The sequence below is a fragment of the Ailuropoda melanoleuca genome, chromosome 15 (genome assembly GCF_002007445.2).
Source record: "Ailuropoda melanoleuca isolate Jingjing chromosome 15, ASM200744v2, whole genome shotgun sequence".
NCBI classification, from domain to species: domain Eukaryota; kingdom Metazoa; phylum Chordata; class Mammalia; order Carnivora; family Ursidae; genus Ailuropoda; species Ailuropoda melanoleuca.
Genome location: NC_048232.1, coordinates 5,067,886 through 5,084,168, shown reverse-complemented (window position 1 = coordinate 5,084,168; position 16,283 = coordinate 5,067,886). Strand labels below are relative to the sequence as shown.

At 41.0% G+C, this 16,283-nt stretch overlaps 1 protein-coding gene across 6 annotated transcripts in view; it reads left to right on the top strand.

The window, feature by feature from the left end:
* Window positions 1–1,393: 1,393 nt before the first annotated feature.
* The window catches only part of IL15RA (interleukin 15 receptor subunit alpha), a 51,358-nt gene continuing 36,468 nt past the window's right edge, over window positions 1,394–16,283 (top strand). For 5 of the 6 annotated variants that reach the window (XM_034643592.1, XM_034643589.1, XM_034643593.1 and 2 more), the window contains exon 1: window positions 1,394–1,792. In XM_034643592.1, coding sequence (XP_034499483.1) covers window positions 1,690–1,792 — 103 coding nt within the window. In that variant the 5' untranslated portion in view covers window positions 1,394–1,689. Of the gene's footprint in view, window positions 2,210–16,283 lie in introns of all 6 variants that reach the window. The other variant, XM_034643590.1, reaches the window with a different exon arrangement.

The window sequence follows — 16,283 nt, the reverse complement described above, 5'->3', positions numbered from 1 at the left end:
CTGTCTGGACATGCTGATTTGGAGCCCCCGAAGGAACTGCCACCTGCCTCACCCCTGAAGTGTAGACACTGTACCTCAGGAATCCAGCCATTCTGCAGTCGGTTCAATTTCCTCTAGCCTGAGAAAATGGGTCTTGACTCCATTTGCAGAAAGAAAAATACTACATTGTCATGGGTGGAAGTTATGTTAAAGTCCTAACCCCCAGTACCTTACTGGATATAACATCTTTACAGGGGTCATCAAGTTAAAATGAAGTTATTTTAGGGTAGCTGGGTCCTAATCCAATATGACTGGTATCCTTATAAAAAGGAGAAATTTGGACACGGACACACACAGAAGAATGATGACGTGAAGATATGCAGGGAGAAGACGGCCATGGAACTGGAAAGATCCACCTACTAGTCCAGGAACCACGAGAATGGCCAGCAAATACCAGAGTCTGGAAGAGGCAAGGAAGGATCTGCCCCGAGAGCCTTCCAAGAGAGCATGGCCATGCCAACACTGCTGGCCTCTAGAACTGGGAGACTCAGTTCGTGTTGTGTTAAGCCCCCCGGTTTTGGTGCTTTGTTATGGCAGCTCTAGAAACTAATGCCTGCGTAAAGCACAGGGTTGTTGGAGTGCGGATGGCAGAGATTCCTACATTTAAAAAAAGAAACCATCAGTGCTACTCATAAATGGAGTAAACTACTGATAGGACAACCTGAAGGGATCTCGAGGGGGCTACACTGGGAGGAAAAAAGTCCACCTCTAAAGGTTACAGACTGAATGATTCCATTCAGAAGCATTCTTCCAGTGACAAAATCCTAGAGATGGCGCACAGATCCGTGGTGGCCAGGGCTTGGAGAGGGGCTGAGAGGAAGGCGGCTGTGGCTGTAACAGAGGAGGGGGGGGCGGATCCTTGAGATGGGTCCTGTGCCGTCTTGACAGTGTGGTCACAGACGGATCCATGTGTGACAACCCTGCATAGAGGTAACTACCCACGCAAATGAATGCATGGAAAACCACAAAATCTGCTTCAGGCCTGTGGATCTTCATGAAGGTCGATTTCCTGGTTGTGATACTGTATGATAGTGATTCCAGATGTTACCACCGAGGGAACAGATTGCAGCCCAGAGAGGTCTCGTCTTGCCTAATTTGCCTAATTTCACTCGTGTAACCGGGAATTTCTGACTGTGCACCCGGAGCTTTCTCATTACGGACGGGTCTTCAGTAAAGTCAGGCTTCACTTGAGATCCCGAAAAAGAAAGAAAAAACCCACCTGCAAAAGAGGAAGACGGCAGAGTAGAACTCGTCTAAAGAGAGGCACTGAGGTGCCGAGAGGAGTAGCTGTCAGGCCCTTCATCCTTCTCCTCCCTCCCACGCCCCCTTCAACTGTCTGACGTGTTCTCGGGGAAGAAGTCCGCAGCTGGACCGAGGCACGGTGCTGGTACCAAAGGCGCAGCGGGCATGAGCAGGCGGCACGGGAGGCAGGACACCCGACCAGCCACACCGCGGCGACACCTCCGCGGTCACCCAGACCGGAGGGACCAGCGGAGCGCGGCGCACTCGCCCGCCAGCCCGGCAGAGCAGGGACACTAGGAAAACTGAAGTCGGAGCGACAGGCGGACACGAGCGCAGGGAAGTGACCCGGCGCAGAAGTCAGGTGTGAACGCCCACCAGCCGTGCTCACTGATAAGAGTTTGCTTCCCGATGGGGCCTCCTCCCTCTGCGACGGGACACAAGACCAAGTGGACTTCTGGGGTCCCCAGAGGCGAGGAGAGAAGAGGAGGGGAAGGACCCCAGGCCTCTGCAGGTGACGGTCCGGGTCCCCGCTCCGTGCGGCCAGCGGCGCTCCGGGGACGCGGGCGGCCGCGCGGGGGGCACGACGGCTGCCGGGGCTTTTTCTAGAGGAGGGGGTGGGGATGCTGAGTCACGGATCTGTCACTGCTTCTCACCTCTCCCCAGCCCTCCGGGGGCTAAAGCAAAAGCGAAAGCGAATGCGACTCGCGGGGCGGCCAGTCCCGGGAGCTGCGCCCGCCACCTCCTCCGGGACTGTCCGGCATCTGCCCGCGCGGCGGCGGGGCGTCGGGGCCGCTGCGAGCCCAGGGGCCGGCGGCCGGGAGTGGGGCCGAGCGTCGGACCATGGCCCAGGGGCGGCTCTCTGGCTGCAGGCTCAGCGCCCTCCCCGCCCTGCTGCTGTTGCTGCTGCTGCTCCGGCCGGCGACGCCGGGTAAGGAGAGGCGTGCGCCCCTGGCGGGGCGGCGGGGGCGGCGGCCGGGGCGCCCGAGGCGGGTGGCAGCGGCCGCGACTCGGTGCCCGGGAAAGGGCGGTGAGCCCGCGGGGCACAGGGGACGGGGCGCTGCGCCCGCGCGCGGGGACACGTGCAGGCAGCGGTGGGGAGGGCAGCGCCGAGAGCCGACCCGTCCCAGCTTGCAGGGTCATCCAGGGAAGGGAGACGTGCGGCCAGGCTTTGAATTCCACGTCTTCCCAGTTTCCGAGGCAAAGGGAAGACGCTGGGTTTGCAGCGGCGGCTCCGGGTGGGAGTTTCACAGCGGTTTAGAGAAATGCGTGAAGGCGGTTCTCCGAGCCCCACGAGGAAAGCTGTGTAGATGCCGCACCGCACGCAGTACCCGCAGGGCTCCGAGGAAATCGACCCGGTCTCTGCCCTCAAACAAAAGCAAATAACACGAGTGGGTGGTGGCAGGATGGGGTAGAGACTGCGTCCCTCAGGACAGGAACGGTGTTGGGCAGGTTGCATTCCTGCGGCACCTGGAAGCCACTCCAAATTCTTAAGCGGCAGGAAACCTTGGAAGGGCGCGGGAGTGCTGGGGCTGCCTGGAGTAGGCGCGCTCAGGCAAAGGGGGAAGAAATGAAGTCGGTGATGGCTTGGTGTATTCCAGATGAACGTAGGTCGCATAGATAAAATCTCGGCAGGAAGAGCCCAACGAGTGACTCATAGGTTTTCATCCCGGGGAGCTAGAGAGGAGGGAGGAGGCTTTATCCTTGTAGGCGCTTCTTACCATCAGGGAGCAATCTGAGGGTCTGATGAAAGCTAGGAACCCTCTCCCCAGAAAAATGCATGAATGCACATGCATCTAATTTGGGGTCCAGGGACCCATTAAAGCCCATTCATAGATTCTCCAAGAGTTAGTTAACCGCATGATCTGTGTGTGTGTGTGTGTGTGTGTGTGTGTGTGTGTGTGTGTGCGCGCGCGCGCATGCGTGTGCTTTAAGGCAAGCCTCCCAATAATTTACACCCAGTCGGGCGAGCTATCTCCCCAGGACTTGCTCAGAGGCATCCGCCCACAGTTGCCGCGGGACGGCTTGGTGTGAACCCTGCAGCTCTGCAGGGTTTCATCAAGTTGTATTTCCTTGAGACTACGAATTTTTCCCTGCACATCTGAGAATCTGACTTGCGTTGGTGGCCCAGTCAGTTCCTCTCATGTCCCTAGCCGGGGTGCCCGGTAGCCAGCCGACTGGGGCACCTCTACCAGCACAGTGTGAAAGTGAGATGCAACTTTAGTCCAAGCCCAGCAAGTGCAGAGAACTCTGCAGGCAGGACCTCCAGATCGCATCACCTACAGCCTCGTTTGACCTCACAAGGGTACTGCTCCCATTCCGCTGCTCCTGGTGTTTCCTAGTGTTTCTTGAACGGGTTTAGTGAGATATAGTAGATAATAAACTTCATACATTTAATTACATGATTTGATACGTTCGGAGGTAAATGTATACACTCATGAAACCATCATGATCAAGAAGGTAAATCTAATCATCACTACCAAAAGTTTCCTCTTGTCCTGCATAACTCTTACCTGCCACCCAGCCCTATCCCCCAGGCCACCACCATGGAATTTCAGTCACTTTGGACTTGCTACCATTTCTAGAATGTTACATAAATGAAATCATACAATATGTATTCTTCCTTGTCTGGCTACTTTCAGTTATGGTAACTGTTCTGAGAATTTTTCATCTTGTAATTTGTATGAATAGCTCATTCCTTTTTATTGCTGAGAAGTATTTCATGGCATGGGTATCACACCATTTGTTTATCTGCTCGGTTGTCACTGGACGTCTGGGTTGTTTCTGGTTTGGGGCTGTTACACTTAAAGCTGTTATGAACAGTCATATGTCGGTTTTGTGTGGACACAGGCTTCCATTTCTTTTGTGTAGAGACAGTGAGAGCGGAATGGCTGAATCATATGACATGCATGTGTTTAACTTTTTATTCCCACCAGCGGTGTGTGAGTTCCAATTCCTCCACATCCTTATCAGCACTTGGTAGAGTCACTCTTTTTTTTTTCCTAGAAAAAAATTTTCCAGCTTTATTGAGATATAATTGACATATAATATCATGTAAGCTTAAGGTGTACGACACGATGATTTAGTATATGTACATCTTGTGAAAGGTTTACCACAATAAGGTTAACGCATGCATCACCTCATATATTTACCAAACTCTGTGTATGTGTGTGTGTGTGTGTGTTCAGTTTCTTTAATTGTACCCATTCTAATAGGTGTGTAGTGGACTCTCGTATTTTTTCCTCATAGTTTTTAATTTGCATTTTCCTAATAACCAATGATGTTGAGCATCTTTTCATGTGCTTATTTGCCATCAAATACATCTTCTTTGGTAAAGTGTCTGGTTACACCTTTTGCCCTTTTAAAAATTGAGTTTTTGAATTATTATTGAGTTTCAAGAGTTCTTTATATGTTTGGGATACAAGATCTTTATCAGATACGATTTGCAAATATTTTCTCAGAGTCTGTTGCTTGTTTTTGCATTCTCTAAACAGTGTCTGATGAAGAACAGAAAATTTTAATTTTGATGAAGTTCAGTTTATTTCTTTTATGTATTATACTTTCAATGTCATCGCTAAGAAATCTTTGCCTAACTCAAGGTCACAAAGGTTTTCTTCTAGATATTTTATAAACCTTTAAGATTTTACATTTCTGTCTGTGAATCATTTTGAGTTATTTTTTTATATAATATAGAGTGTGGATTGAAAGTTCCATATTGGCTTAGTTTCGGGGGTTTTTTGCATATGGATATCCAACTGTCCCAGCACTATTTGTTGAAAAGGTGATCTCAGCTGAATTGCTCTCACACCTATTTTGAACCTCAGATGTTCATGTACGTGTTGGTCCATGGACAAAACATCAGTCTGTGAAAACCAATTATATTTCTATACATTAGCAATGAGCAATTGGTTGTTGAAATTTAAAAATATATGCATCATTTGCAATAGCATTAAAAAGTATGAACCACTTATGCATAAATCCGACAAAAGATGAGAAAGACCTGTACATTAAAAACCACAAACCACTGCTGAGAGAAATTAAAGCAGACCCAAACAAATGGAGACATACACTATACTCACAGACTGGACAAATCAATAGGTAACCATTTGCTCCCCCCCCACCCCCCCAGTCAAAATTTCAGCAGGCTTTCTTGTAAAAATTAACAAACTGATTCCAAAATTCTCATGGAAATGCATAAGACCCAGTATAGCCAAAACAACTTTGAAAAACAACTTTCTCTGAGTTGGAGAAATAACACTTCTGATTTTGAGACTTACTTTAAGATAACAGTAATCAAGACAAGGTAGTTACAGGGTAAAGATGAACAAAGGGCTAACAGAACAGTCTGCACCTAATGTTTTTAAATGAGCTTGGAAGGGAAGTGGATACAAATTATTAAATTTGCTACTTGGTACTATGATCCTGATCAGAAATTATAGAGAGAAGCCCATTCCTCATCACCAGCAGAACAAATAATATAGTCTCAGAGATGTTCTGAGACTAGTTTGCAGCGCTAGCAGACACAGCAAATTGCTGTTATCTGTTCTTAGTCAAAAGTCACTTTTGGAGGGGAAACCCATCATCTTGCACAAGAAGTAATTTACTTCTTAAAGATCCTCACAACCTGAAAGACTGCACATAATTTGCCAAAAGCAGCTAAAGATGAGGATTTGTTTGCAGATAAATACACCTCACCAACCTGGGTTCTGTTGTACACGGTGTTAGTATGCTTTGGGGTGGCTTTACAACTTTTGTGTCTTTAAACATTTTTAAAACCACTTTTCAGAATTCTGGGGAGTTTTGCCTAAACCTTTCATTTTCTATTTCAGATCAATTTTATCCAGTTATTATTGTTTTGTGCTGCTACTCATAGCAAAAAAAGTCATAAAAACTTAAATGCACAAAATATGGGATTTACTGAACTCAACGTAAATGTTCAACAGTGGAGGACTGCATGAAGTTGCTTTCAAATAATGTGCCTCATATTATTCAGTTTTTACTAGAAGATCTAGAAGTAGCTATCATTAAGTAGGGAGACACTATGGGGTGTGTGTGTGTGTGTGTGTGTGTGTGTGTGTAGTTGTCTGCCTTTTCTTATTTTTCTGTCATCATTTAAATTGACTTTGTAAAAAGAAAATAAAGCTACAAAAGAAGTAGCTAAAAAAAGTTACATAATTTGGGGTTTTTTTCAGAACCATTTTTTTATAATAATATTTTTTTGCTATGTTAGTCACGATACAGTACATCCCTAGTTTTTGATGTAAAATTCTATGATTCATTACTTGCGTATAACACCCGGTGCACCATGCAATACGTGCCCTCCTTAATACCCATCACCAGCCTATACCATTTCTGCCCCCCGCCGATGCCCTCAGTTTGTTTCCCAGAGTCCATAGTCTCTCGTGGTTCATTCCCCCTTCTGTTTACCCCCCTTTCTTCTTCCCTTTCTTCTCCTACCTATCTGCCTACTTCTTATGTTCCATAAATGAGTGAAACCATATGATAATTGTCTTTCTCTGCTTGACTTATTTCGCTTAGCATTATCTCCTCATTAACTAATCGCAGCAGATCTTGTTTGGCAATGTTTTCATGACTTTATAATATAATTTTGCAAATTATATTTGAACCAATTTAGGGTTATAGAACTATAAAGTCACCATATATAACATTCATGCATACATTTTATACATTTTATAATATTTTATACATACATTTTATATTTTACAATTTGTTTAAATAGTTCCTTATTGCTAGAGCTGTGTATAGGCTGGATATTTAGGTTGTTTCAAGATGTTTGATGTTCTAAAAAGCACAGAGTAGGAACAATTGGATGAAAATAAGCTATATAGAGCAAAAAGGGCAAGGGAAAACTCCTCAAAGTCTAAAAAAAGATGGCAGAAATGCTTCTGGGGATATTCACTTTCAATCAAATCAGTACTTCAACGAACTTGTTTTGGGCTAAAGCACTTTTGCTAAATTGATTTTACTAAATAGGGTGTAACTACATAAATAAATGTATAAAATCCCCTAGTATATATACTCAGAGTCATATCCCTGTTACTCATTATACATGGTTGATGTTATTTGAATGTTTTCTACTAGGAAAGACTTGATTTTCCTCTGAGCAGTAGGGAGCCACCGAAGGTCTCTGGGCAGGAAGGACATTACTGGACCTTCATGGTAGAAAGATTACTTTTGTAAAGAATGTGAAGAGTAAACTGTAGTCAAGAGGGTCTGGAGGCAGGCAGCCAAGTTGGAGACTTTTGCAACAGTTCCTGTAAATGGTGATGAAATCCTGAGCCGAGACAGTCTCAGTAAGGAAGAGGGGAAGGGGCAGATTTCCTCTTGAGTCTTACAAGCATAGAGTGTATTTCATTCTTTCCCTTTTGTTTGCTCTGTGGCCTATAGCACTCAACTGCTCCAAGCCCTCATAAATCAATATTGAAGGACCCCAACCAAGACGCATTCATGTACCACACAAAAGGTGGGTTGGGAATTTCAGTTAAGGAGCATGAGAGAGAAAGAACAGGATTGATGAGTTAGAGATTATGGCGTGGGTAGAGTGCGTACTTACAGTGAGTGCCAAAAGGAAATGAACGTGTTGGCTTGGCTGGCATTTCAGCTAGAAAAATAATGGAGGAGAATGCATTGCTGTGAACATCGGGGCCTTTTGCTCTCGACGCATCAGCTCACAGCGAGCTCCTTGAGGGGAAATTACATCTGATACTTCCTACCACACTTCGCATGCTGTAGACATAGAAATGGTAGAAGAAGAGAAAAACAATATTGGAATGGATTCTGACTCTCCTCAAAGGATGGGAGGGGCATGCTAACACGATACCTTTTGAACTCTGGATATGAGACTAGGCCAAGGATACTTACTATATTAGACTGCATTAGCCGACTTGATAAAGAAGTCTGGTTCACAAGTTCTGCAAAGTAGAGAAAGGTGTGGCCCTACACACTATTTAGGTGACTTCAGTTATGATCACTAGAACTTTATATGGGTGGGGGTTTTTTTTGTCTACTTAAGAGTTTCTAAAATCCCAGAACCTCAAGTTTACAACTATTTACATTATTTCATCCATTTCTCTCTGTATACTCATGAGCCACTAACCCCCAGAAGGCACCTATCACATACCAGGCTTAGCACTGTGGGAGTACCAGAGAACTTTGAGATATATTCACCACCTCCAAAGAGCTCACAATTTGTAAATAAGGCAACACTTGCTTCCTTGGAATATCTAAGGAACAATGTTATGAGAAAATATATAGAGAAATTATAATTGAAGTGATTGGGGTCTCTAGAAAGAAAGGTTATTGATACAATCAAATGTATTATCTCCAGTGTCCTTATGAGAGAGTTTGGCTTTGTAGGGTAAATAACGGGCCATCAGGTGGCAGATGGGGCTGGCTTCAGTATATTGATATCCTCATGCATTCATATATCAATTATTTTCTTTCTTCGAGGTCTGTTCACAATCTACTAGACCACTAGTAGATTACCTTTTTCAGCAGAATGGCAGTGTAGATAATCTGAAAAATCCTCCTGCTACAAAACACCCAGAAATGATGAATAATACAGAGCAAATATCTATTAAAATCCAGACCCAATAAAAAAATGTAATAACTATTTAAAGCAAAAAAAAATCTATTTTGGTGTTTGTAATATATGTAGAAGCAAAATGTTATGACAACAATATTACAAAGGCTGTGAAAAGAGAAATGGAAGGATGATGCTTAAGGTTCTTAAACTGTGTATGTGAAGTGGTGTAATGTCCCTTGGAGAACTGTGGAGAGGTAAAGCTATATGCCATAAACCCTAAAGCAACCACCAAAATCGTATGATCGAAAGAATTACAGTTAGTAAGCCAACAAAGTGAGTAAAATGAAATCATGAAATATACTCAAATAATCTCATGACAGGATCATCTCCATAGAAAATCCTATGGAATCTACAAAAATGCTCCTAGAATAAGTGAGCACAGCAAAGTTGCAGAATACACAATTAACTTACAAATATCAATATATAAAATACTAGCAACAAGCAGTTAGAAATTGAAAAAATTAGAAAATATTGAAAAAAACACCATTTGTGTTGATGTAAAAACCAGGAAATATTTATTAATATATCTGACCCCCCAAAAAATGTACAAAATCAGTAACCAAAAACCATAAAACATTTCTCAGATAAATTACTGAAGATTTAAATAAACTGAGAGAGATACTGTGCTTATAGATATTAAAAAGATTCAATATTATTAAGATGTCACTTCTTCCCCAATTTGATCTATATAGATTTCATGCAATTCCAATCAAACTTTCAACAGGATTTTTTTTTCTTTTGGGTAGAAACTGATATACTGGTTCTAAAATTCATTAAGGGACCAAACTCAACCTTGAAAATGATTAACAAAGATTTATTATAAAGCTACAACAATCAACACAGTGTAGTAATGGCATCACGATTAACAGACAAATAGATCGATGGAACAGAATAGCAAGTCCAGAAATAAACTCACTCATACTTGGTCCTGGCTCAGGATCCTATACCAGCACCACTAGAGGTCCACTACTGTGGGATAAGGGGAAGGAAGCTTTTTCCTACACAAAACCTGTAAAGATCCAGGGGAGAAGTTGACTGCAAGGAAGGAGCACTATAACTGAAAGCTCCAAACCCAAGAGCCAGACACACAGGGCCTGCTTAAGACTGGCAGGGCTAGGACCACAGAAACTTCTCCTGACCCCACCACCTCCAGGCAAGCAAACAGCAAGTAACAAGGACAGCAGTCACCCGCTGAGGGTGTGGTGGGCAGAAGTGGGGAGATAGCCTCTTGGGGTTTAGATACATAGAGAAGGACGAAAGATGAGGGTTGATTAGGAACACAGAAAAACCCTCCGGCCCTCCAGCGCCCAACCTAAGCACAAGATAACACTACAGGAATTTGAAGCCAATGGTGTTCTGAGGCAGCCTTAGCACAACCAAATCCAAACCCAATTCAACAACTGACTAGACCGACTCAATCCCCCCACACTGTCAGTCTCACCAAAGAAGTTTCCCATTTTCAAGCATAAATACTGCTTACCTCAGTTCTATACACATAGTCCAGCATTCAATCAAAAATTATGTGACACACAAAAAACGCAACAACAACACAATCCCATCATCAAGGGACAAAGCAATAAACAAGATTCAGAGATGACCCAAAAATCAGAACTATGAGACTGGAAGTTAAAATAAATACCACTGACTACTAAGGCTCTGGTGGAACGGATGGATGGTATTTCTGAACAAATGGGGAATTTCAGCTGAGAGATGGAAACTCTAAGAAAGTGTCAAATGGAAATGTTAGAAATTAAAAAGAAACCCAACAAACAGTAAGAGAGATGAAGAAAGGTTTCAACAAGCTTATCAGAATACTTGATGCAGCCAAGGAAAGAATCAGTAAACCTGAATATAGGTCAGTAGAAATTACTTGAACAGAAAGGCAAAGAGAACAAGTGAGAGAGAGAGAAAAAAAAAAGTGAGACAAGGTATCCAAGAGCTATAGGACAACAGAAAATGGTCTAATATATGTGTAACCAGAATTCCAGGAAAAAAAGAGAATGGAGCAGAAGAAATATTTGAAGAGATAATAGTAGAGAATGTCCCCAAATTTATAAAAGATATTAAGCCACAGATCCAGGAAGCTCAGAGAACACCAAGCAGGATAAATGCCCACGCCTCTCCCCCCCAAAACACCCTCCCAACTAAACACGTTGTATTCAAACCACTGAAAAGCAAAGATGAAAAACTGTGATAAAGTAGATAAAGATACATTACACACAGAAGAATAAAGATAAGAATTACAGCAGACTTATCAGAAATTCCTCAAGCCATAAGAAAATGAATCAACAGGGGCACCTGGGTGGCACAGCAGTTAAGCGTCTGCCTTCGGCTCAGGGCGTGATCCTGGCGTTATGGGATCGAGCCCCACATCAGGCTCCTGTGCTATGAGCCTGCTTCTTCCTCTCCCACTCCCCCTGCTTGTGTTCCCTCTCTCGCTGGCTGTCTCTATCTCTGTCAAGTAAATAAATAAAATCTTAAAAAAAAAAAAAAAGAAAAAAGAAAATGAATCAACATCTTTAAAATGCTAAAATAAAACAAAACAGGAAAACCTGTCAGGCCAGAGTTCTATAACCAGGATAATCAGTTATATTTTGAAAACTGAAAGCAAAATAAAGACTCTCTGACAAAAAAAGTGAAAGGATTCATCACCAGCAGACTCACACTCTAAGAAACGCTTTAAAAAGTTCTTTAGGGAAAAGGATTATAATCCTAACAGAAACTTGGATCTATAAAAAGAGAAACTCTGGAAATGATTAAAATGGAAGGAAACAAAATATATTTGTTCTTTTAAATCACTCTGAAAAATATCTGACTGTCTAAAGCGAAAATAGCAAAGTATTGCATTTATAGAATATATAAAAGCAAAGTGTATGACAGCAAAAAAAAATGGGAGGGAGAAATTCTAAGTAGCATTGGTAGAGTTCTTAACTGTAGGCGAGGTGCTGTAATATTATTTGAAGGTAGCCTTTGATAAAATAAAAATGTATAGTGTACCTTAGTGAAACCACTAAAAATAATTTAAAGTGGTACGTAAAATAAGCCAATGATGATGATACAGTGGGATAAATAAGTAATAGTCAATCCAAAGCAGCCAGGAAAGAGGAAACATGAACAATGATCAGATGGAACAAATAGAAAACAAAAAGCAAGATGGTAGGCTTAAATCCAGCCACATCAATAATTACATTAAATACAAGTGATCTAAACACACCAATTAAAACACAGAGATTCTTCAACTAAATTAAAAAAAAAAAAGCTCCACTATATGTTGACTACAAAATAGCAACTTTGAACGTACAGGCAAAGATAGGTTAGAAGAAAAAGGATGGGAAAAGATAAACCATGCAAACAATAATCAGAAGAAATCTGGAGTATTTGTATTAATAGCAAACAAAGCAGACATCAGAAGAAGGAATATTACCAGGGATAAAGAAGGACATTACATAATAAGGGGGTTAATTCACCAAGAAGACATGGAAATCCTAATTGTGTTTGCACCTACCCAACAGAGATTCAAAATTCATAAAGTAAATCTGATAGAACTGAAAGAAGTAAAATACAAATCCAGGATTATAGTTAAAGAATTTAACACTATTCCTTCAGTTAAAAAAAAAAAAGGAAAAAAACCAGTAAATATAGAGAAGATCACAACTTTAATCTAACTGGCATTTACAGAAGACCCCATCCAAGAACCAGATGACACATTCTTTTCAAATACATATGGAACATTCACCAAGAGAGACCATACTGTGGGCCATAAAGCAAACTTCAACAAATTCCAAATCATTGAAATTACACAGAATATGTCCTGTAACCACAATGGAATTAAATTAGAATGCCTTAACAGAAAAATATATGGAAAATCCTCGGGTATGTCAAAATTCAACAAAACGCTTATAAATAACCTATGGGTCAAAGAAGAAATGATAAGGGGAAAACAAAATGTTTTTAGTTGAATGATCATAAAAATACATTTAAATAAGTTACAATTTGTGGAACTCAGTTAAAAGAGATCTTAGGAAAAAAATATTAAGTGCTTGTATTAGAAAATAAGTCTCAAATCAGTGATCTAAGCTTCTACCTGAAGAAACCAGACAACAATGAGCAAATTAACCCTAAGCAGAAGGAAGGAAATGATAATGATAAGAGCAGAAATCAATGAAATTGCATGCAGAAAAATAGAGAATATCAATTAAACTTATGGCTGGTTATTTGAATAGATCAATAACATTATAAATCTCTAACCAGACTGATCAAGAAGAAAAATGAATCAACATGAATTACATTGGGAATGAAACATTGGGAAGGAAAAGGAACACCACTGCAGATCCTACGAATATCCGATGGGTCATAAAGTTCTATTATGAATAACTTTATGTCTGTAAATATGACCACTGAGGTAAAATGGACAAATTCATTGAAACATGAATATGAAAGCCCATTCAGGAATAACCTGCGTTGTCTTATATCTTAGAGGTTAAAGTTGTAGTTTCAAACAACTCTAATAAAAAATTTCAGACCCAGATGGCTTCCCTGGCTAACTCTAAAGAAAAAAAAAATCAACAAAGCTTTGCAAATGTGAGTGACGGCTATATACTCAACAACAGCAGTGGGATGTTCAGTGAATGCAGAAGTCTATGCCACACAAAACTGTCCTTTAAGAAAGATAGTGAAATAAAGACTCAAAGGAAGAGAAAATAATAACAGATCACGGCATTAAAGCATCTCTAAGGTTCTTGTACTGCTGGGGAGAAGGCTGTGGATATCAATTAACTTCTCCATGTTATTACGGACGTATGTTAGAGAGGTTAGTATAGTCACTACATGGAGATAGGTCACTTAACACAGAATGGTAACGGTTCTAAAGCACAGCTTCAACATATACGAGTCAAAAATGGTCAGAACTATCATAAAAATTCACAAGTATACAATCATAATGGAAATTGTTAACATACCTCTCCAAGTATTTGATGGATCAAATGTGAAAATAAATCAGTGAGAACACAAAAGTTGTGAAAACAATTAACAAGCTTGATCAAACATGGAACACTATGTCTAACAACTGAATAATACATATTCTTTTCAAACACACAGAGAACATTTATAAAAACTGACTATGTGTTGCCAGGCCATAAAATCAGCCTTGATTCATGTCAAATGATAGTTATTATATAGACCAACTTCTCTGACCACAAGGAATACAAGTCAGAAACAAAAATTACTAGAAAATTAACTAGGACAAAACAAAACAAAAGCACCAAACACCATCTTCTGCAAACATAGAACTGTAAGTACCGACTTTAGAAAATAAGGGAAGCTTCACATTAGGAGCTAAGCATCCAACTACAGATATTATAAAAAAGCAGAATAGGGGTAGTGCCTGGGTGGCTCAGTCAGTTAAGCGTCTGCCTTCAGCTCAGGTCATGATGCCAGGACCCTCCTGGGATCAAGTCCCTCATCAGGCCCTTTGTTCAGCGGGGAGCCTGCTTCTTCTTCTCCCTCTGCCCCACCCCCACTCTCGCATGCACTCTCTCAAATAAATAAATAAATAAAATAAATAAATAAAATAAATAAATAAAATCTTTTTTAAAAAGCAGAATGGGTCCAATAGAAGTAGAAAGAGCAACACCATAAGGATAAAAACAGATATAAATAATACTGAAAACAGATGTACATTAGAGAGATGCAAAAAATCCAAAAAATTCTACTCAAATGAAAAAACCTCTAGCAGAATTAATCAAGAATAAAAGAGAATGCATAAGCAAACAATATTAGGCATGTAAAAGAGGGCATAAATAAAATATTTAAAATACCTTTATGCTAATAAGTTTGATAGTGTAGATGACAAATCCTTATTTAAAACCAAAACAAAACAATTTACTGGGATGCCAGCTTGGTTAAGCGTCCAACTCTTAATTTCCACTCAGGTCATGATCGAGCCCATATTGGGCTCCACACTCAGCGTGGAGCCTGTTTAAGATTCTTCTCTCCCTCTCCCTCTGCCCCTTCCCCCTCTAAAAATAAACAAACAAACAAACAAAAAACAATTTACCAAAACTAACTCAAGAAGAAATAGAATCAATAAACCCAAAGATTCACTTTCAAAACAGGAACAAGACAGCGTTTCACACCATAACCCCTCCTCTTCAACCTTATACTAGAAGTCCAAACCAATACAGGAGGACAAGAAAAACAAACATTACAGATTGGGAAAGAACGTTTCAAGCTCTCATTATTCTCAGACATATGTTATCCCATCATAATAATTTGCAGATAAATTATTAAGGATTAAGCTAGATTACTGAATTAAAAGTCAATATTCAAGAATCAGTATTCTGTGTACCTGCACAAAGCACTTTGATAATACATATTTTTAAAAGATGACATTTACAAAGCACACCTCCCTGCCCAAAATTAAGTACCTAGGAATAAATCAACAAAGGATACATCATGCCCTTATCTAGAAAATCATAAAACTTTTTGAAAGAAAACTAAATAAGTAGAGAGATATACATTGTTTTTGGATAAGAAGACTCAATATCTTAAAGATGTCAATTCTCCCCACCTCTATCCTTGGATTCGGTTAAATTTCAATAAAAATACTAACAAGATTATTTGTGGAAATTGATAAATTGGTTCTAAAATTCATATCAAAAAGCCAAGAATAGCCAAGAAAATATGTTAAAAGAACACAAGGACGAAGGGGGTTCTTGCTCTAATATCTAATAAAGTATTAGGACTTACTACCTAACTTATGGTGTAGAGATAGAAAAATAAACCAACGAAATAGAATAGCCAAAATAGGGGCGCCTGGGTGGCACAGCGGTTGGGCATCTGCCTTCGGCTCAGGGCGTGATCCCGGCGTTATGGGATCGAGCCCCACATCAGGCTCCTCCGCTATGAGCCTGCTTCTTCCTCTCCCACTCCCCCTGTTTGTGGTTCCTTCTCTCGCTGGCTGTCTCTCTGTGTCAAATAAATAAAGAAAATCTTTAAAAAAAAAAAAAAGAATAGCCAAAATAGAGACAAAATATGGAAGCTTAATTAACAATAGAGATAAAAAAGATGAATATTTATAATAAACCTTAATGAAATAAGTGACTATCTTTGTTTTAAAAAGTGAAATTGAGGGGCACCTGGGTGGCACAGCGGTTAAGCATCTGCCTTCGGCTCAGGGCGTGATCCCGGCGTTGTGGGATCGAGCCCCACATCAGGCTCCTCTGCTATGAGCCTGCTTCTTCCTCTCCTACTCCCCCTGCTTGTGTTCCCTCTCTCGCTGGCTGTCTCTATCTCTGTCAAATAAATAAATAAAATCTTTAAATAAATAAATAAATAAAATAAAATAAAAAAGTGAAATTGAGGGGCGCCTGGATGGCTCAGTTCATTGAGCATCCAACTC